Source organism: Bombus impatiens, unplaced genomic scaffold (assembly GCF_000188095.3).
Source record: "Bombus impatiens unplaced genomic scaffold, BIMP_2.2 scf_0036, whole genome shotgun sequence".
Taxonomy (NCBI): Eukaryota; Metazoa; Arthropoda; class Insecta; order Hymenoptera; family Apidae; genus Bombus; species Bombus impatiens.
Window position 1 is genome coordinate 544,493 of NT_176455.1, and position 21,407 is coordinate 565,899.

The window sequence follows — 21,407 nt, forward strand, 5'->3', positions numbered from 1 at the left end:
TTTCTTAGAATTCTCAGAGTATGTATATTATTTGCCTTATTTATTCTATTTTATATTTTTATTTTATATTTTATTTATATTGTTATTTATTTAAGATATTAACTAACTACATAATTAATTAGGTTATGAAAGTTATAAGAATTTCCTTTTCATATTTTTGATTTATTAATAAAAGTTTATTAACTATAAATAAATAAATTACATAAATTCTATAATTTATTGAGGATATCTTTATTTAATGGTTTGTTTACGAATTATACATATATAAATAATATACGTATATATGTGTATGTAGAATATACAAAAAGAGTTGGGGACAAACAAAAAACAAACACAAAAGTCTTAACAAACATGAGTTAAAAACCCATTATTTTCAGAGTTACGAAATGTTTAATGTATAAAATTATCGTATGTAAGCCGGCGAAGGGGAAACATATTGAATGTATGCTGTAAAGGTAATGTCTCACTGACAAAAACAGCTTGTAACTCAGAAATAGTTTTCTACAACCTGCAAGAGTAACTTGCGTTTCGATTAGGTTTTTAAAAATTCAAAATATAGTAAAATCATTCTAAAAACGTTTAATTTTCTCATTTTCATACTAACTACTTCCTTGCTATTCTTCCCAATCTACCAATTTCACTACATTCATACATATTTTATGAAAAATTTCATACTTCCCCTCCATGTAATTTATAAGAGAGATTTATATGAGGATTTATCAGAATTAATAAGGAGTGTTAAGCTTTGTATTAAGTCTTGCTGCAAAATGCATAAAATGCTTTTACTATATTTTGAATTTTTGGAAACCTAATCAAAACCTAAATTATGCATGCGGATTGTAGTATATGTATATATCTTATAAAACAAGGTTTAAACATGTATCTAGTAAATTAGAAAGCGAACTTTTTAAATTCGTTCACAATAAAAATAACAGAAAATCAATTGATAACAGGATTGTTGTTTTAATAACTTTTTATGAACAAAAACTCATAATTTATTTTTGGTATTTATATTTATCAACACCTTATAAGCTCTACAATAATTTTATTTATATACACAGTATATACTTTTCTCGTTGCACCTTTATAGAACTAGAAAAACAGAAAATTTATTATACAACAAATTCTAAACAATTTGGGATGATTTACTTTTTCAATAAATTTATTTTGTTTATAGACCCTGAGGTAGTCTCAATGAAATTAAAGTAATACATGCATAAAATTATTAGAAGTATATGAATAACAGTATTTATAAAAAATGCTATTCAGTTTATGTGTACATTTAATATGTATATCTATATATACTTATCATTGTATACAAGATTTATATACTTGAAAAATTTGTAAAATCTTTTTGAAATTCTTTTTCTCAAAAATGTCCTTTTTAGGACTCTTAATAACGCTTCTCTTGATATCAATATTTATTAAGTATATATGTAAAGAGAGACCACCTCATCAGATTTAATGTCTTGTTTTAAAAACATATGTAAAACAAAGAAAATTAATTTTACAACAAAGTTAAGTGTAAGAAACTGACATTTGTTAAAATTAAATAACATTTGGTTGATCTGGAAAAAGTGAAGCAAAAAATGTACTGAAAAATGTCCAGGTAAAAGCAAGTGCACCAGGTCTTTCCTCTTCGTGTTCTTCATTTGCATTTGTTCTTGCTTCTGCTTGTACAGCTGGCACTTGATCATTTTGTTGCTGTGCAGGTTGTGGACCTATTGCTTCATTTTGTAATATTTGGTTATTGTTATCCACCCGATCTCCTCTACCATTATTATTTTCAGGTAATAGAATAGGTTGTACCCGGAAAAAACCACCTTGATATCTGTGAAATATTCACTTCATTGTATATATTTGCATATAAAAGATGTAAACATAATATTTGTATATATTAACTTACAGATACATTGCAAAGCCAAGAAACGTAACAATAAGAAATCTTAGAGGAGATGAGTAAAAATATACTAAAGTGAAAAAAAGAATTATTCTGGACAGCATATAAAAAACATCTAGCCAATCTCTGTTAAATGCACCATCTTCTCCAGCACCATTATTTCCTCCATTAACATCAACTTCTTGAGCAGCAGGTTGTTGTTGCTCATCACCTACATTATTATTATTATTATTATTATTATTATTATTATTATTATTATTTGTGTTATTTGTATATGGATTTTGAACATTATCATTTGTATTGACATTCATTTGCTGAACATATGGAATGCTAGTCTGTAATTGTATTCCTTGTGCTGCCATCCTATAATAAAATATTCCTTTTCACTATAAATTATATATAATTTCCAAACATTAAAATAAGTTATAAGAATGCCATTTACAGTTGCATATATTGTGTAAAATAATGGGTATATGCTTGTTGCATCCAAGCCATTTGTTGACTATTTCGTGGATCAAAATATTGTAGTGTAGAATACAATTGTGCCGGAGTATGTTGCGTAGCAACATTAGTAATATGTTGACTTTGATTCTGTATATTATTTGTATTATTTAATCTCGTATTTTCCACTGTACTTCTTGCAATAGAAATTGTCTTTGTATTTTCCACCACTTGTTCAGTTATTTTATTTGTTGATGTTTTTTGTGAAGCACAGACTAAGTGAACTATATAGGTTTGATCTTCTTGCCCATTACAGTGTCTTAACACATCTTTTAAACATGTGGAATCATTTAATAATTGTCCTGAATATATAAGTTTCTGACTTGCTCGTTCCTACAAATATATTCAATTCATTATCATGTTATTTCTTACACAATATTTTTACTAGTTCTTGATTTCGAATAAAAAATTAATTATTACAGACAAGTAATAAGATATAATCATCTTATTGTTGATAATTAAATTATCATAATTAAACTCATAAAAATATCAACGTATTATCTCTAATAGATAACGCACTATAGCTTCCTAAGAATACTTAAAGGGAAGCGTTCGTAATATTTTTTTGTTTTTTTTGTATGTCATGTAGTGATGCTAATGATACATTGCTTTCACTAAGGATACTACTTTCACAAAATTTCACATGACGTGAGATTCATAAAATAGACGAAATAAAACTCACTGGTTTACTAGGATAAACATCGGACAAATGTTCTTTTAATTGACGAACGGTCCACCCAATATCACAATTTACGATTTGATCTTTTATCTGCTGATTCGGTGCTTTTATTATTACTTTGACAGCGACTCCTTCCATTGTTAATAAATCCTGGCTTTTTATATCCCGTTTGATCAGCTGTTCTTACTGTCAATCACTCAGCAAAATTAATTAACAGTGCTACCGAGGCAGATTGATGTTTGCGTTTGAGAGATTTTTATACACTGCGTTATCTCCCTTGTTGAATCATAAAATACCTCGTACTATTTATTTGGATATTGACTAAAATAGATTCATAGTTAATGTATTATGACTTTGTAACTCAAACGGATATTTAATCGTAAATATATTTTTGTAAGCGTCACTAAATGGAATCACGTATTTGGCGACTTATCATTGGTCGTAGGTCGTAATCGTAGATTACAATTTATTTATGCTTTGATAAGAGCCGATCCTCAAGTTCATTTCAATGCTTTATAGCGATATCGTAATCTGCGAAACTTACCAACAGTTCATGAAAACTGCATCGCAGTAGTAAGTGCAGTTTGACATTAATAGAGTTGGTAATCGTTACCGTTACTAAAGAGTGGAAGCTTTCGAAATTTTTGAGTTTGAATTTGAATTAAACAAAATTTTAATATAATGAAATGTGAGCATTATTTCATTTGTTATTAAATGTTTTCCCTATCGATGTACTTTACTGTTTATCTTTTATAAAAAGATTGGTGTACTATGAATATTAAACGTTATAAAGTAGCATTAACATAAATTAGGCTTCATACTATTTAACCTTGCAATTTTTCAATTATTTGTTCGTCAGTATTATTCAAAATCGGTACTTCATTTAATTATTGCATTCTGAATTATTTTATAAAATACTGATGCATGAGTTATAATTTATCAATAAAGATCTTTTTGAAGATATTATTTAATATATTTTTTTATGTTGCAGGGTTCCCTCCAAATCTACTACAAACAGTTCAAGGCGATCTTCTGTAAGTATACTGATATTCAAAAAATATTTGTAGGACAAGTAAATAATATTAATGTTGATTCTGTAGTATACTGTTATTGCGGCTTTGTGTATATTATGCCATAAGTTATGTACTAAGGTTGTTTGAATTTGACACACTATTTAATTAATTAATATTTTGAAGTTTGATTATAAGTTTATCTTGAAACTTTGTTAAATACCACTGTTATTTTTGTAACATACTTAGATACTTAAGCCTCCCAAACCACGCCATCCTCTGCAGAACTTAAACTTTAATAGTTCATCCAATGAAAGTAGTCCTACTGTAACGGCAAAGATTAAAAGACGTGTTAGTTTTGCAGAAAAAAAACATGTCAAGTGAGTTACTTGCTGTTTATAATTTTTTTTAATGAATTTCAATAATGTAGTTGATTTGTTAATTCATGGTATAAAATTCATTGTACAGAGAATTTTGCAATTCCTTGGAACAAGGAACTGTATGGGATAATACATATGAAGAGCATGATTTAAGTAATCTCAAAGTACCATGTTCTTCTAATCAAAAAGAATGTGAGACTGAAAGTGTATATAAAGAAAATATTTTTGATAATATTCATGAAAATAATGTGCAATTTGGTTGTAATAAAGCAACAAATGAAAATGTTGATGTTGAAGAATATAGTTCACACATTGCAAATACAATTGAAGATGTAAATTGTCAAAATGAAATGTTACTGACTGAACCATTAGTTACACTTCATGATGCAGTTGTTCAAGAAACTGAGTCTACTTTTTTGACTGATTTACAGTTGAAAAATGATAACCACATATCAAAGAGTATTATCGTGTATGAAGATCCCGATAGAAACTTAACTGAAAAAGTGTCAGACTTATCAGAATCAAATGTAAATAATTTTCATCATAATGAATTAAATACATCTACATCTACATCTGTCCAGAATATATATATGGATTTGACTGAAGTTGTTCCCAGTAACATGCATTTTGGTACACATTATAGTAAGGATACTGAAGAGATTAAAGATGTATCAATGGAATTAACAACACTTGTTTTACCATCAAGTGCACAAAACTTTCCGCAATTTAACAAACCCAATGTAACAGAGAATTTAATAAATCAAGATATGCCAATGGAATTAACTGGAGCCTTACCATCTGTCATTAAACTTAATGATAATATTAGTAATCCAAAGGCAGCTATGTGTAGCGGAGATGATAAAACTAAAAGATTTCATAATGTTTCAATGGAAATGACTACAGTAGTACCACCTTCTATATATAATTTAGAACCAAGTAGTAATAGTATAAATTATTGTGTTTCAAATGATAAAGAGAATAGAACAAATACTTTTCGTGATATATCAATGGATATTACTAAAGTTGTAGAAACAACCGTTTATAAATCTCCTGACAGATTACCAATGATACAAGAACCATTGCAATGTAAATATAATATTACAAGACAGGATGAAAGAACTGAATTATTAAATACATCTTTAGAAATGACTAATGTAGTCCCAGTTAATATACATTCTGGAAAAAGAAATCATAGACAACATGCAACTAATCTTGGTAGTCCAGAAAGTAGTATTAAAAAACTAAGAATTAACTCAAATGTTTATGAAACACAAACAAATGATAGTAAAACTAGAATTTGTAATAACGAGTCAATGGAATTTACCACAGCTATAACAACTTTACCTAGAATATACCAGAATAATTTACAGATAGCTACACAAAATGTACCTACCACCCAATCAAATTCTTCTGCTTCTACGTTTGACAATAGTAGAAGTCATTTACTATCAAACAAAACTATTATTTTTCATGATAATTCTGTGACATTTACAGATGTATTGCCACCACTTAATAAAAGCGGTAATATGGAAGGAAAGATAATTGTATATTCTGAATCAAATGAAAATGATAATGAAGGTGTAACAACAGCAGAATCTCAACCTGAAGATTTTGACACAGATTTTACTAAAGATAGACAATCAGCATTACCTGATAGTGTTCAAAATAGAAACCTTCCAGATTTTTCAACCTGTACAGATAATGTCTTAAAAGATATTACTGCTACTATAGCAATTCCTTGTTTATTAAACTCAGATACAACCTTGAATAAAGAAAACTATATAGATAAGGAAAACAATTTTCCAAAAAGTGTAGAAAAAAATGTTCTGGAAAAGTATACTCCAATTAAAGTTCAGAGTTCTGCAAATATTACACCTAGCATGCCCTTGCATGAGTCAGTGCAACAAGATACTTTTGCTTTAGCTTTGAGAGAAAATAACACAAAGATAGCTTGTGCTACATTTAACTCTGTATCAAATGATGCTTCCGCTGTAAATTCTGAGTTAGATAAAGATAAACACTCACCAGTTAAATGCACACAAATAATTACATCACATCCAAGAAGAACATATACAATTCAACCATCAAATAGTAATCACACTTTTACAATCAGCAACAAAGAAAATAACATTTCAGAAATTAACAATGATATTCTTGATATAAGTAACAAGGAAAATAACGTATGTAGCGTTTTGAATAATACAGAATGTTTACAAAATAGAGATTATAATAGGGAATGCTCAACGGATAAAAGCGATATGTTTTTCAATGAAAATGTGGAAGTATTAGAATCAATTCCATCATTACCATCATTTAATTGTTTGGATGATTTGACAGATACAGATATGAATGTTAGTTACAATAAGGAAGTTACGATAGAAGCAAATTGCCTTTCAAAAAATGGGAATAGTAAAGGACCTTTAAATCTTGAGGATTGTCAAGGAATTGTATTAGAAGAAAATGTGCGGAAATCTTGCACATTTCTGATAAAACATACATCTCTAAATGATGCACCAGAGAATTCAAAGCTTGAACAAGAGGATCAAGTGCAAACAGGTGAAATCCAGAAGCTGGAATTGCCGGATGTGAGAGATAATAGTACAGAGTCTCAAATTTTACACTTATCGTCTTCAACAGTAAATGATAGTGAAAAATTATCTTCGACGCCCGTTAACGAAGAAAATGATCAAGATTTACGTTTGAACAATTCCAATTTAGAAAATCAAAGCATAGAATGTTCTTTATCAAATATAAGAGCTATTCATGAAAGTACTCCAAAAGCTGATAATGATAAGTTAATTGATACACACAGAATGGAAGTAAATAATGAATCTTATTCAAACGATAAATTGCAACTAAGTTTGGAACCTCATACTTCTTGCAAAGAAGATGTTGCAATTGAATTGGATCCTTTTTCTGCGTTAATGAACGAGTTGAAAGATTGTGCGAAAAGGTATTTCAATGAATTTAATATTTTCTAATATTTCATCGATATTGCATCATATAATTCTTGAAATGCCCTTTTTAGTAACGAGATTATTTGGGAAGTATACCACGAAAATATCGAAAAAAGTATGTTTGTTGTTGGTTTCATATCGTGTTCACTGTTAGTAGTAATATTTATACGGGATCCTTGTGATGTAATAAATAATGAATTTATTAAAGAGATTAAATTAATTTCTCGATTAGCAGGTGAGTCCCAAAAAGCGAATTAATGAAAAGAGTATTAATTTATATTTAATGCAATTTGTTTAAAAATATCTTTGTTTATTAGATGATGCGGATGCATTAATAAGTATAGTTCATAGAATGATTTTAGAAAAGTTAGACATAACAAAATTATTGGACTTATATAAAAATCGTAAGGATATTTTACCGATGTTAGATTACATTTCGGAGGAAGTAAAGTTTGCAATGGATTTTATGTTCGATTTGAAGCGCTTGAACGATCTAAATTTGATGGAAATAACTCACGATAGGTAAAAATGATTCAAACTGTATTATTTTTATGTCTGATGCAGTATATACATTTTTCTTTTATTTTAGCATATCTTTCGTATCACAAACTAAAACGGGGAGCATTGTACTGGAGATTACGATAGATATCAAACCGTTCGATAAGATTGAATCTCAAAATATCTCCGTCCATTGTCTTATAGGTTCCGTGAGGTCAGTTCTAAAAGTATATAATAGACGATGTAAGAGATGGTTTTATTATAACTTAACTGTTTTACAGAGAGAAAGATATTAAAAAGTTGATAATGAATGTAAAAAGGGATTATAAATTTCTGCGCAGATATATAAACGATGTGAAAGACTATATATATTTAATGGATGAGTCTACTGTATAACTTAAAAATTATATTAGCATATTCTCCATGAAGAATATACTAATTAAAATGCAATAATCAACCAATAGACATTATTACTAAATAATCAAGAATTAATTTTATTGTATTGTAATAATTTTACATGTGACTACGAGAATGCATAATAAAATGTTTAATATTTCTTTTACTAAAATATTGCGTAGATAACTAAATTGCATGATGAAATTATTCCAGTATATTATTCCAAGTTAAATATGCTTTTATTTAAGAATGTTTTTTAAGAATGATTCAGAACTGTTCTTTTTTCCTGTATCTGGACGTAAAAGTACAGAAACGTAAAGTTACAAGTAAAGGTCGATCAACTAGTTCTCCGATGTAGCCGGTTCAGTCGATGCAGTTTTTTGTACAAGTATTTGCGGTCCTTTCAGTAGTATCGTGTGAATAGCTGGATTTCGTAGAATTGTATTACTTTCCGCTTTACTCTTCAGAAGTAACCATTGTTGGTAATTATTGTAATAATATTATTTTTTCTTCTAACATTATAATTTTTATTAAAGTTACGCAAGAATCTTTCGAACACCTGTGACATTTTATTTCAGTTTAGCTTTTTAATTATCTTTTATTTTTAGATTCTTTGATTGAACAAAAATGACCATTTTCTAGTCTACTACCATTATACTTTTATAGTATTTATACCGGAAATTTCCGTTAATTTTATTTAAAAAAATCTTGCAATATTAAAATGTAATCGCAAATAATATGCAATGGAAAATTGGAATTCAAGAATCTCCCTTAACAGAGGCGAAGAAATTAGCGGAGCAAAGAGAAAAAAACCTTAATGGAACATGAATAACATTATACGGACTATTTAGTACTTATCTTCATAAAAAATATCATTTTTCATCTCAAGTACGTATCACATAAATATTATCTTTACAGGATTATCGTCAAGCAATCTTATATTACACTGAAACGCGTTTATTAACATTAAAAAAGATATTAACGTTGTCCGTATATAGTATCCAATTCTACTTTCCGGTTGATACATTATAAACATATGGCTCGTTAAAGAAATCGAACTTTCTTTCACCGCAACTACGCTAGTCCTACATGCGTGGGCGTAAAGGCCCGGTTTTACGTGATTTCGTAACAGCGACAGACCGATTTCCAGTATCAAAAAGCATTTCATGAAGATCCCGCAGACCTTCGGAGTCTCGTTCCCTCCTTATCCTCTCTCCGTCTTCCAGAACGCCTTGTATAAACAGACGAAGCATGGTCGCACGTGAACATCGCTTGTGAAATTGCTAGTGGTTATGCTAAACAGCTAAGAATGACAAACAAACTACTTTAAAGATGTACAATAAATCCAACGCTATAGAACATTGAATAAAGAAGATTCTAGATTTGGTAAGCCGGAATATCATATTCATAAATCTAATCATTAATATTATATTTTTTCGTCAAAATACAGTCCTCATTCCTAAGATTACGCCTTAGATGATATCTATTTGCAGATTTTTCTTTCTGTATTCCTACTTCTTCTTGAGTCTGTATCCTATTAAATCAACCCAGAGAATAAATCATAAATTGTAAAATCATAGAAGATTTCGCTTGCCGCGTGTTCTTCGAGTATGCGCGCCGGATTCGAAAATGCCGCGACACGCTGTCTTCGATTTTGCTCTGTGAATGATCTCAGTACCAGGCCCCTAGTCCGAGTACCCTGGGCAGTGGACGAGAAAGACAAGGTTGACGGGCAACGTCAAAGAAGCGGGCAACCTGTAACAGTGACGATTCGACGATACCTGTCCTGGACTATGAGAACGAGGCGGATAGGTACGGGAGCAACAGCGGCAGCGGTGCAAGTGGGCGTAAGGGCCGGGAGAGAGAACGTCGTCCCGTGTTCCATACATGGCTATGCTATGTGGAAACCGAGAGACACAGAGAAACGGACGCACCGGCGGAGTCCCCACCGTGTGGACACGGCGGAGGCGACGTTTTCTCGGCACGAGTGCCCACCGCATGTTTCGTGCACAGTGTGTGCTAGCACGACGTCGTTGTATGATCGTTCTTCTTTTTCGTTTACGACAATACGATTGATCGTTTAATTCGAGATCTCTTCGTAAGAGACGATACGGCGTAAGTAATTCGTTGGTATAATTGCAAAAGGGCTAAACGCGAAACTTCGAACCAGCCCGCATCAGAAGATGCACTCGCGAACACGTCACTGGCGTGGGTGTTGCCGTTCCTTTCGTCTATTTTGAATAAAAAAGTGGCAGACAGCGTGGTCCAGAGCAGAGACAGTTTCGAAGTTGAAGCGGGTCCGCGCCTATGCCCGAGTGACAGCTCTCTCAGTTTGGCGAGCGTGCGATTGGTCCGCCTGTGCTTACTCTCGGCGTTACGTGTGTTGCCTGCGTGCAACAGGCAACGTGGGTTGGATGCGTGAGTGCGCCTGCGTGAGTGCTACGACGTACCAGCCGCGTGTGCGTGTGCCGCGCGCGAAGAGAAGCCGCAGGGGCCGCAAAACCCGGATCAAAGGGACACATATTGCCATAGGTACGTGTATATATGTAGAAACCTCTGACAATGAATTTCGGAGATGCTTCTAATCCCTAGCATCCCTGTCCTGCGGCAAGCAATTACGTCTTTTTTACGCTTTTATTAATCCTTAGTGTATTATTTCTAGGATTTTCATTTATCCATTGATGAATTAAATTAAATTATGAATTAGTACAAATGAATTGATGTTGGAGATTAAGAAAAAAAGCGTTTCAATAATTAATGTGTATCTCTAATTAAAGCTTTAATTAGTTTTTTAATTTTATTTAATACTCTACATCTGTGGAGAGTATTCCAGTAAAGTTGATTGAATATACATAATACATCCAGCGACTATTAAATTCATTCAATTCATGGTACGTTCATTTTATTTTTGACTTGACCAAGCTGTATCCTGAAAGTTCTATAAAACTTGTGTGAAGGTTCAATTTTAAATTAGGATATCCTTAGTGATATATGTATATCTTTTAAAAGTTCATGAACGGAAGCTATAATATAAGTGAATTTATAAAGTCTTTTACGATATTCGTCGCTATATCTGTCTCCTGTTTTTCGATGATCGTTTTTAGCATCCCACGAAGACGAAAACCAGTTTCACGTCCGGACACGAACGTTGGCGAATCGTGATACGAAAGAAAGAAGGAATCGCTCAATCGATGATCATGCTTCTTCGACGTTTCTCCCGGAAAGGTCACTGTCTTGGAACATTATATGTACAGGGATACTTACATCCAGTATGTCCATCTCGGATCATTCTCCTTCTAATTTATCTTAAACTTTAACTTTTCTCGATTGTGCAACAGCTACCAACCAATGCAGTATTTTCATCGTAAAAAAAGGATACTCGTTAAAAGTGCTACAACAGCCTTGTCTCTTAATGCGCCTACATCCCACGTTTTACCTGGCAGGTTTCTATCATTTCCATTCCTTTCCTCTCTGAGTGAAGGGTTCTTTGCAGAATAGAAAATTATTATCATGATCTTTTCTGTTTAATATCATAATTTATGCTCGTTCTCTTTTAACAGTTGTTTCATCTACGAGCTTTCTGTAATTTTTTAATACGCTCGCGTGCTGCTTTCTCCGTAGCCAACAACCTGGCCCTCTTCTTACCAAGCGGCGTACGATTTTCAAATTTCGTTAATTCAGACAACGTTTTCGCTTGAGGAGGCTGATACTTCAACACTTCCTCCATAATCTCCGACACGGTTAATGGTTTGATCTTCAACGTGATCCTTCGATGAAGATTTAGGACATTTTTCACCGCGTCTCTTATAAATTCCAACGGAATGCCCACGGACATCTTAGCCATTGAGGAGACATCGATGTTGCGATCAACTCCGTGATACTTCATCAACAGATCTTTATAAAACATATACAACGTGTTGTAGTCCGTGAGAGGAATCGTTATGAACTTGTCGTGGATCTTGATGAAGGGTCTTGTTGCTTTATATGGCTCTGAGGAGGTCGTGAGAAATAGGATCTGAAAAGTATATTGCGTTCCGATGTATCGAACGGCCGGCAAAAATTCATTCAGTAGTCTTTCGAAAGCAATTAGTAAACTGCGGATTCTTATGCAAATGCATATCTCTATAACACAATTAAAAGAATAGGACAGAAAATTGTCTCATTTGTTAGATATTTCAATCTAGTATTGAACTTTGGATATTTGATATATTTTTATATATTTGTGTATTCTATGCATTTGCGCATTTTGAAATGTTCTATAAATGTATAAAAATCCGCAGTTTAGTAATCAGACTTGTGCTACGTGAAACAATAATCCCACGCAATTTTGTCTTTTTTCTTTCGTTCTAATTGCCAACATAATTATAGCGTATATCAGTTTTGTGTGGTGAAATATTCTACGCCAATGAGTAACAGTATCTATCCGGAACCACCGACACTCTAAATCCTACGTTAACTCGGTACCACCTACGTTCCGATCGTTCGGTAGGAGGTGTTTCATTGATGACCAGGTTCGAACGATCGAGACGTTTGGGAAAGAGAAAGAGGGGAACCACCTGGCCGGCATATTGAGGTGGTTCATTCATATCGGAGAAAGAGTCGAAACAGGAATATCAAGAATTTCATAAAGTGGGCGCTACCAGATCACCAACTTTAACATTCCTTGCCAGTTTAGGTGAGGCACTGTGTGTAAGCTCGTTTGGTTGCGAAACCAAAGTATTCTTTTTCTTTTTTTCTTTCTTTTTTCTCCCAGGTAACGACGGGTAAAATACGGGAAATGTATTATGACATTTGAAAAACACCTACACTCTATCGAGATAATTTTCTATTAAATTGCTTACCTGATCGCCACGCTTGATACTTTTCACCAATTTAGGGTAGTATATAGCAAATCGTTTTGGGTTCAGATATTTGTCTTCCTGAGGTACTTGTTTCAACCAAGGTCTTTCACCGTTCTCGATAAAAATCACAGAAGGGGCGTACGCTCGAGCTATACTCGAGATCATATTGATTAATTTGCGTTCATTCTTTCGTCCCGTGTACTTGTCTACCAATACCGTGGGCGACATATCGAATAGCAATGCTCCAACCTTTATTTTAAATTCATTAGCTTATTAATTCTAAAATGTTGATTTACTAATATCGATCTTGAAACGTTTTAGACTATTGAGCTAAAAATGATGGAAACCTCGGAACAGATTGCGTTCACCAGAAAGTTCTTCCCATGATGAGCGAGACCATAGATACAAACAGCTCGGATTAAAGGCGCGACTTGATGAATCTCTTTCGAACTGAGGGGAAGCACGCAATATTCCATGACTACTTGTCTAATTTCACCCATTCGATGTCTATAATCTCGTAGTTCACGAGCTGCTTCATAATTTTGATAGGAAAGATCACCTATCCAATCCTTGAGGGATGTTCTGGTATAATCTCTAATGATGTTAGCTCTGACCAACTCTTTGAAATTATCTTCCACTGTTTCATCATTCACCGGGGTCTTTTGTTTTTTGTTTTTTCTAGCTCTTCTTTCTATTTATTGATTACAATGAGAATTCGATGGTGTAGAAGAAGAATTAATTTTAAGTATGTTGGTTTTTAGCGGCAGAATTGGATGTCTTTTCCAAGTTGTTTCTTATCCTCAGTTCAGGATTACTAAAGCTATAGAGTCTACATGCCTACTGTCAAGACTATAAAAGGGTTAGTTTAATGCGTGATAATGTCTATTTTAATGAGTAGTTCTACCTTCATTAGTACCCTAGCTTATTTCCCAATATCAATTTCTTATTTGACATTATATTAAATTTAATTGAAGTAACTTACTTTTGTCAGTAGGTATATCAAGTTTCCGTTTATCAGCCGCATAGTCTTTTTTCAGTGCTGCATTTAATTTTTGCAACTCCAGTCTCATCAACTCATCGACTATTTTCCTCATTTCCAATTGAAGTTCGTAACAAAGTTCGTCCTTGATCAAATCGTGGTATATCTTCTCTCGATGATCATCCGAACGATATCGAAAGCTCCAGTTATTAATAAAGTATTGATTGGCTTCGTGAAGAAGAGAGAATGTCTTCGTTTGTGGTATCAAGGGCTGGTGTTTCTTAGGTTTAGCCTTCGTAGGTTTAGCCGGTGTCTCTTTCGCTCCTTTGGACATTTTCTCCACCAGATATTCCTGAGGTGTTAAAGTTTGTCCGGTTGCGATTAGCACGCTGCCACCTAAATTTGCAGCTGGGTACACGTAGAAATGTCCTAGTTCATCGTACCATAGTATGAACCATTCTCGAATCTCGTCAGTTATATCCTCCACCAAACCAGGACCTCTGATTTTCCATAACTTGTAATATTGAAGCAAATATCAAAATTGAAAGTATCGGGGATTGTTATTGGTGAATTTTGAGTATTAGTGTTACAATCTCTTTATCATTAATCCCCGGACGAAAGCTGGATCAGTTCTAACTCATATAAATATTTTTTATTATTAGTTTCTAAGTTACGTATTTTTATGGCATAGTGTTATTCTATCAAACATGGTTGATTTCATTTTTTAATTCTGATGTGTCCTCTGTGTCATTCTTTATTGTTAGGAAATGTCCTAAGTGTAAAGAAAATATGAAAGAACCGTGATTGATATGTGTAATTTCATACTTTAACTTTTTGCAAATGATTTTCTACGACTCTTGAAAGTCTTTCTGTATATCGAACAATATTAAGACACAAAAATTTAAGAACCGTAGTAAGATTAAACAATTTTAACTGTAGTATAAATAAAAAGCTTTTCAGAAGATCCTTCACTTTATCGCAATAAAATAAAATATTTGTCGCTCGTGATCCAATGATCCAACATTCGCTGGGTGAAGAAGTTAAAATATTAATTTAACAGAAGGTTACTCTTGCTCGCTCCTTCTCTGTCTCTTTCGTGATTCTATCAGCAAACACCGGCATTAGCGTCAATTTCTTCTGAAAATTTTGTTTATCTTTCTCAAAAACTTCTTGTGACTTCCAGCTAGGTATCGTCATACCTAACAATTCTTCCGTACGCGCGATCCGATTTCTCATCCTCTTCCTCGCTGCGTATATTCTCCAGGCTCGCTGTATGGTTTTCGCAGCATTCTCGTACGTACTTTTGTGCAATTTTTTCGACACGATCGTTCCCGCCTGTACTTTCTTACCATAATCGTACATTCGTTGCGCTACGATATTATAACACTTTTATTGAAATTATTAACCGTAAACAATGATTTATTCATAGAATCTTCACCGTCTGTTCCAACACAACGAGCCATTCTTGCTCTTTCGTGAGATTGAATGAGCAATATCGCTGCCAGCATGGTTCGTTCAGCAGCTTCTCGAGCTTCTTGAGCTTTTCGAGCCGCTATTCTTTCTGGTGATTCTTGAATAGGCGACGGTGCTGAGGTTTTTTCTTTAACTCTTCTCCTCCGCGATTTTGGCGCGTCTTCCTGATATTCGATCGTCTCCGCTTCATACTCCTCAGGAAGCACTTCGCTCTCAAGTTCTTCGGGTGCTATTTGAAATAAAATAATGTAAACGTTGCGTGCTTTTTCCTATGAAATTGTGTGGAAATTCATAGTTTTATGAATGCAACTGAAGAAACGGTATTTGGGTAGAGAAGATTTACCCTCGAAGTATTATAACAAGAAGTTTACATTAGAAATTATATATAAAGACCAAATTTTTATTGTTTCTCTGGTTTTTATATCACTTGGTGGTTAAAACGAAATTTTAATGTGAAATAGTTGAAGAAGAGAATGATGTGATTCAAGATATAAACCTTTTGAAAGTAGATGATATGTTAGTTCAACTTCTTTATTAATCTGCATAATTAGTGTTAGTAATACTTTTTAAATGTTCAAGGGTTGATAAAGACATATATTTCTGACATATACAGGGTAGTTGGTAACTGGTAGTACAAGCGGAAAGGGGGTGATTCTATGCGAAAAAAGAAGTCGAAAATGTAGAATAAACATTTTTTTTTTAATTTTTCCATCGAGACAACGATCTACAGTGAGATCCGTTATAACGTATCCCACGCGTACCGAGCGGAAATTCAAAGTCGATTTTCTCGAAAACAAAGCCTCAAACGAATAATTTGTATTGTATATTTTCGACTTCTTTTTTCGCGTAGAATCACCCCCTTTCCGCTTGTACCACCAGTTACCAACCACCCTGTATATCTTAAATCATTCGTATAAAAGACGGGAAATGTGGCGAGAAGAGTTCTTTAAATGCCTCATAAATGAATAAAAATCCACAGTATACTTATTTCATTAAAAAGTATCGTAATAAGATGGAGTAATTTTATAACTTTTGTAAGCATCTTCCATCAGTTTCTGAATACGTTCTCTACGTTGTTCCACGATGTCTTTACCAGACGCGGACACAAGAATTTCCACATCGTCCGGCGTATACTTAAATTGGTTCATAAAGTCATCAGGCCATCTGAACGGTTAGTGATAATATATACATATACATATCTTCTGTTACATATAAACGATATAAAATGAAATTACTAAACTGATAATCGTTATAGTCCAAGTTAACGATCTCTCGCTTGTATTCTAGCATTCGGCCGACCGTACAATCCAGAACCCGTTTTATCAGGTCTCGTTTCTGTGTCTGAATCATTTGATCATGACAAACTATCAGTCTCTTGACCAAATTGCGATATCTGGAAACGTACTCCATCAACCTCTGCGTTTTGCAAATAGTAAAATTACATCTGACAATTAGACCAATACCTGAGATACATTGGAAGCAGTAGATTCAATACATGTCGTCTATTTTTTGTATTTGTTTGCTGTTGCAGTCTTCGATCCAACTCTATCAACTTGTCTAAATCGTTTCGTGCGACGAGCCATAATTCAGTGTAATAAGCATGGGACATTGATTTCAGATAGTTTTACTAATAATTTTGTTACATGAATTTATTATTAGACTATTGGTTATTCATGTTGGAAGTTAGACTGTAAATTTTGAGGCGATCGAAAGATAAAGAGTTGGGTTAATTGAAACGGATGATTGTACTGGAATGACAAGACGGAAAGTTATAGGACGAAATTCAGTCGACACTCGTTGCGCCATTATTCGTGCTCATTTCTTTCCTATATAATATCATGTAAATATATTAAGTGCGTTTACCGTGGTCAGAGGGATATTGTTCTACGGTTACATGAATTTTTAGAAATAATTATATTTCAGAATGCTGTGGACGTCTCGATGTTCCCTAATCTTATTGTTAACAACGATAGCGTCTTGCATGGACGCAACGATAGATGGTTTCATGGAAGATGAAACGACCACCAACGCGATCTCTACGACCACCTCGGCACCAGTGGTCACGACCATATCTAGTTTAAATAAAGTCGAGAAGGCGATGGTTAATTCGTCAAATGCGGTAAAAAGCCAGGATGAAGAAAATATTCAAGACCCGTCCCACGCATCCTCCTCGCCTTCTTCTGACATGGTTTGGGAGTGTCCAAATATTACAAAAGCGGGCGTTGAGTGTTCTTGCGACTTACCACACACGTTGAGATGCACCGGTGATAGAACAACACTGCAGGTAATTTTTATACGCGCGAAATACTTTATTTTATATGCATATATGTGTATAATATGAGTCGATGAGTTATTTATTTAATAATAATTGCATGTATGTTTAACTAAATCACGCAAAAGTATGTAATCACGCGTAAGTATGGAAGTGCAGTTTTTTTTTTGTTAAAATTTATAGTTTTATATGCCTCGCAGTTATAATATAAAAATCTTCTTTATATCTAAGAACATCTGTTGCGGCGTGAATCAAATCCATCACAGATTTATTATTTTTCTATATTATCGAGGTCAGCTGTTTTTTAACAACCCGCCAAGCAAGCGTGGGTGTATATACTGCCAATGAAATACAAGCCGTGTGTATTGTCCAAGAAACCATTGTGTAGCCTCTCTTCTGTCTCGTACAAGTTCGTTGCTTTGCGTTGAATGTCCCGTTACTACTAGTTACCTCGACGAATATCCTGTCTTACAATACCTTCACGAATCAAATGACTCTTGTTATGCAATACAGAATGACTAATTAAATTTGTCACGAGATTAACTCATTCAATATAATTTATATCCATGTTACGAACCATAGTAGGATTATATTATACGTTCAATTAAATTAAATATTTAATTATTTAATTGGAATACTTTTTTGCGCAGATTATTAGCAAACATTTGAGATTCAGTCGCCCAGGAACGATCTCCTTATTGGATGTAACAGTGACAGGAATCTCTTTGCTACCAGCGCGCTTTCTGGAAGATGTTGCTTTGCACGGACTCGTTGTTTCTACCGGAGAATTGAGACGCGTCCATGAAAACGCTTTTATTGGTCTTGTAACACCTCTTCAAGCCCTTGGACTTCCGAACAATTTATTAGATTCTGTACCTACTACGGCTTTGTCGCATTTGGTCGGCTTAGAAAGATTGGATCTATCTCAGAATAAACTAAAGATGCTAGAAGCTGAGTCTTTTAAGGTAATTAAAATTCTTTAAAATGATATATATTTTAAATATGTATTTTAAATAATTATAAAAAAAAATACTAAATGTGAATTCTGAACTGATCAATAGAGTTGATAGAAATATGCATAAATATTTCAGGGATTGTCAAACCTGACATATTTAGATCTATGCGACAATTTATTGTCACAATTATCGCCTCAAGCTTTCGCTGCAGTACCTTTGCTACGCTCATTGAGGATGCGTGGTAATCGTTTAAGCGTATCTGCTCTCTCGGCACTCAGAGGGCTTAAAAGTTTGGAGGAACTTGATCTATCTAACAATCTATTATTGGGTCCAATGGGTCCAAATCTTCTTCCTCAAATGCCACGATTACATTTTCTTACCGTGTCCGAAAACGAACTAATAAATGTACAGCAAGGAGCCCTTGGGGGTTTAAGGAATTTAACTTATCTGAGCTTAAGCCATAATCAGGTAATTCATGTCCGTGAATATTAAATACACTAGAAAGTATATATCTTGAGGGAATGTTTCATTTTTGCATTTTATATAGATTGATGTACTGGAAGATCATTCGTTTAAATATTTGTCGACTCTTACCAGACTGGATTTAGCAAATAATCGAATCGTTGCGGTATCCAGTGCTTCTTTGGCACACTTGGAAAGACTAACAACACTGGATTTGACTCATAATTTTCTGCGATCTCTGACTGCTGACTTAGTCGTACCGCTAAAAAGTCTTCAAGATCTACGTCTCGATGATAATGATATCACAATGGTGGCCAGCGATGTACCAACGTCCAAATTACGACTCACAAAACTTTCTTTGGCCGATAATCCTTTGAATTGTGACTGTACGCTTCTAGAATTCGCCAACTGGTTAAGCAACTCTAGCTTGAACGAGGAAGATAAATCTTCGGCGGTCTGCGCAACTCCACCCGCTTTGGAAAATGGTATACTGACACAAGTCTCTCCCGGTAGTCTCCTTTGTGGAGAGCCGACACCACCAATCATGACCAGACTGCCTTTAGCTGGTGCTCAATTAACATTGAAAGAATTTCACTATGATAAATCAACTGGTATCAATCTCTTATGGCATGTAGAACCATGTGCAGAACAGTATACATGTGATAATTTAATTGTCTATGAAACCATAGGTGACAGTGAGGTTCAAACAGATTCTAGTTCTCTTCATTGCGATTCTCGTATGATGAGAGATCCCTGTTCACTCCCGGTTGCCATACCTGCCTCATTACATTTACAACCAGGCCATAAATATCGCTATTGTGTAGTACTTTTAGTACCAAATAGTTATGATGATGTTTCTTTAGGTTTGGGTTGCAGTGATGTGATTACATTAGAAGAATCTAAACGAGAGTTACAGCAAGATCAAGAAACTACCGTATCAGAGTTTTCTTCATCATTAGATACTAGAATAACTGCAGTACATGTAAACGTATCTGACCAAGGCTTCTTGCACGTCGATGTTAGTTTATCAATCTCAAAAAAGTCGAATCTGCCTGAATGCGAACTCTCTGTTATCGTTTTTGACGCTGAATCTGCGGTGCATAAACAAAAACTGAATTGCAGTTTAGCGTTTGTAACATTAGGGGTATTGTTGCCTGGTCACTATAAAGTTTGTGCAAGTCTTGATGATGTCAATGAAGAAGATGTTATTGCAAACTTTGTAGATAACCGAGATAGATTACGCTGCGTCGAAGTGCAAGGGTTCAAACAAAATACAGAGCTAATTGTTCTAGCGATAATCGGAGCTAGTTGCGTTCTTTTAATCACAATTGCAGTAATTGGTAGAAGCGTTCTGAGAAGGGTAAGACATCCTAGGATACAGACACAATGTTTCCTGCCAGCACAGGAATTTGAAATAACTCATAAAGCACATTACATTAAATTACTAGCTACAACAAAAGTTTAATTCATTTCCACCGAGTATACAATTCCGTTTCTCATTTTATAAATAATTACAGCTTATTTGTTGTTGACTATTTAAAAATGTTGAAATCGAATTTTTTTGGTTGAAATGAAGAATGTTGTATTTGATCTTATTGTATAAGATTGTTTCTATGAGCTACTAGTCATAAAATCGATAATTTTAAAGAGATTAATAAATAATAAATTGTAAGAATTTTAAGGATAAATAAAAATACAATTAAATAGATCAGAAAAGTGGAATGAACGGATGATTATAGTATAGTCTAAGAGTATTTAAAACACCCAGTTTCTACACTGCCATAATAATTTATACTAGCTAATAATATATGATCAAAAAGAAATTGTATGAAATTAACATCTTAAATAAGGAAATATGATATATAATAACACAGTTAGTTTCTTACAGTTTTCCAATGTTTTTATTACTCGATGCTTGCATACATATATGGAAATGTAAATATCTTTTGTAAGTTTCAAGGAATAAATTTATAACATTTTTGTATTGTACAGCATTGTCACTGAATGCTTTTCGTTGTAATATATTATTAATTTTAAAATATATTACATTCTGTAAATAGTTTCGTAAAATTAAAATGTGCAAAAATGATGTGTGACTTCATT

General features: G+C 33.4%; 4 protein-coding genes across 5 annotated transcripts; 2 read left to right on the forward strand and 2 right to left on the reverse strand.

Moving 5' to 3' along the window:
* Window positions 1-1,376: 1,376 nt before the first annotated feature.
* On the reverse strand, window positions 1,377-3,534 carry LOC100745882 (homocysteine-responsive endoplasmic reticulum-resident ubiquitin-like domain member 2 protein). The gene is made up of 4 exons (XM_003485053.4): window positions 3,084-3,534; window positions 2,343-2,734; window positions 1,907-2,263; window positions 1,377-1,831 (listed from the first exon to the last, which is right to left on the reverse strand). Exons 1-4 carry the CDS (start codon window positions 3,216-3,218, stop codon window positions 1,549-1,551), a joined length of 1,167 nt encoding a protein of 388 aa, XP_003485101.1. The 5' UTR covers window positions 3,219-3,534; the 3' UTR covers window positions 1,377-1,548.
* A 134-nt stretch (window positions 3,535-3,668) lies between these two features.
* Window positions 3,669-8,487, forward strand: LOC100746000 (homeobox protein 4-like). The gene is made up of 8 exons (XM_003485054.4): window positions 3,669-3,768; window positions 4,072-4,114; window positions 4,340-4,470; window positions 4,559-7,423; window positions 7,499-7,662; window positions 7,745-7,949; window positions 8,017-8,139; window positions 8,207-8,487. Coding segments are annotated over exons 1-8 (3,648 nt in total). The 5' UTR covers window positions 3,669-3,766; the 3' UTR covers window positions 8,322-8,487.
* A 2,288-nt stretch (window positions 8,488-10,775) lies between these two features.
* Window positions 10,776-21,279, forward strand: LOC100746122 (slit homolog 1 protein). The gene is made up of 5 exons (XM_033322240.1): window positions 10,776-10,853; window positions 17,538-17,898; window positions 18,537-18,851; window positions 18,978-19,310; window positions 19,390-21,279. The coding sequence occupies exons 2-5, from the start codon at window positions 17,539-17,541 to the stop codon at window positions 20,767-20,769; spliced, it is 2,388 nt and encodes a 795-aa protein (XP_033178131.1). The 5' UTR covers window positions 10,776-10,853; window position 17,538; the 3' UTR covers window positions 20,770-21,279.
* LOC100743926 (IQ and AAA domain-containing protein 1-like) lies at window positions 11,093-17,617 on the reverse strand. Of its 2 annotated transcripts, XM_003485121.3 has the most exons (10): window positions 17,478-17,617; window positions 17,078-17,362; window positions 16,855-17,007; window positions 16,645-16,778; window positions 15,580-15,843; window positions 15,210-15,511; window positions 14,145-14,655; window positions 13,510-13,853; window positions 13,163-13,411; window positions 11,093-12,336 (listed from the first exon to the last, which is right to left on the reverse strand). In XM_003485121.3, the coding sequence occupies exons 2-10, from the start codon at window positions 17,221-17,223 to the stop codon at window positions 11,887-11,889; spliced, it is 2,553 nt and encodes an 850-aa protein (XP_003485169.1). In that variant the 5' UTR covers window positions 17,224-17,362; window positions 17,478-17,617; the 3' UTR covers window positions 11,093-11,886. The 2 variants fall into 2 exon arrangements, with proteins under 2 accessions (XP_003485169.1, XP_024225067.1); XM_024369299.1 differs by lacking the exons at window positions 16,645-16,778; window positions 16,855-17,007; window positions 17,078-17,362; window positions 17,478-17,617 and adding an exon at window positions 16,111-16,218.
* Window positions 21,280-21,407: the final 128 nt, after the last annotated feature.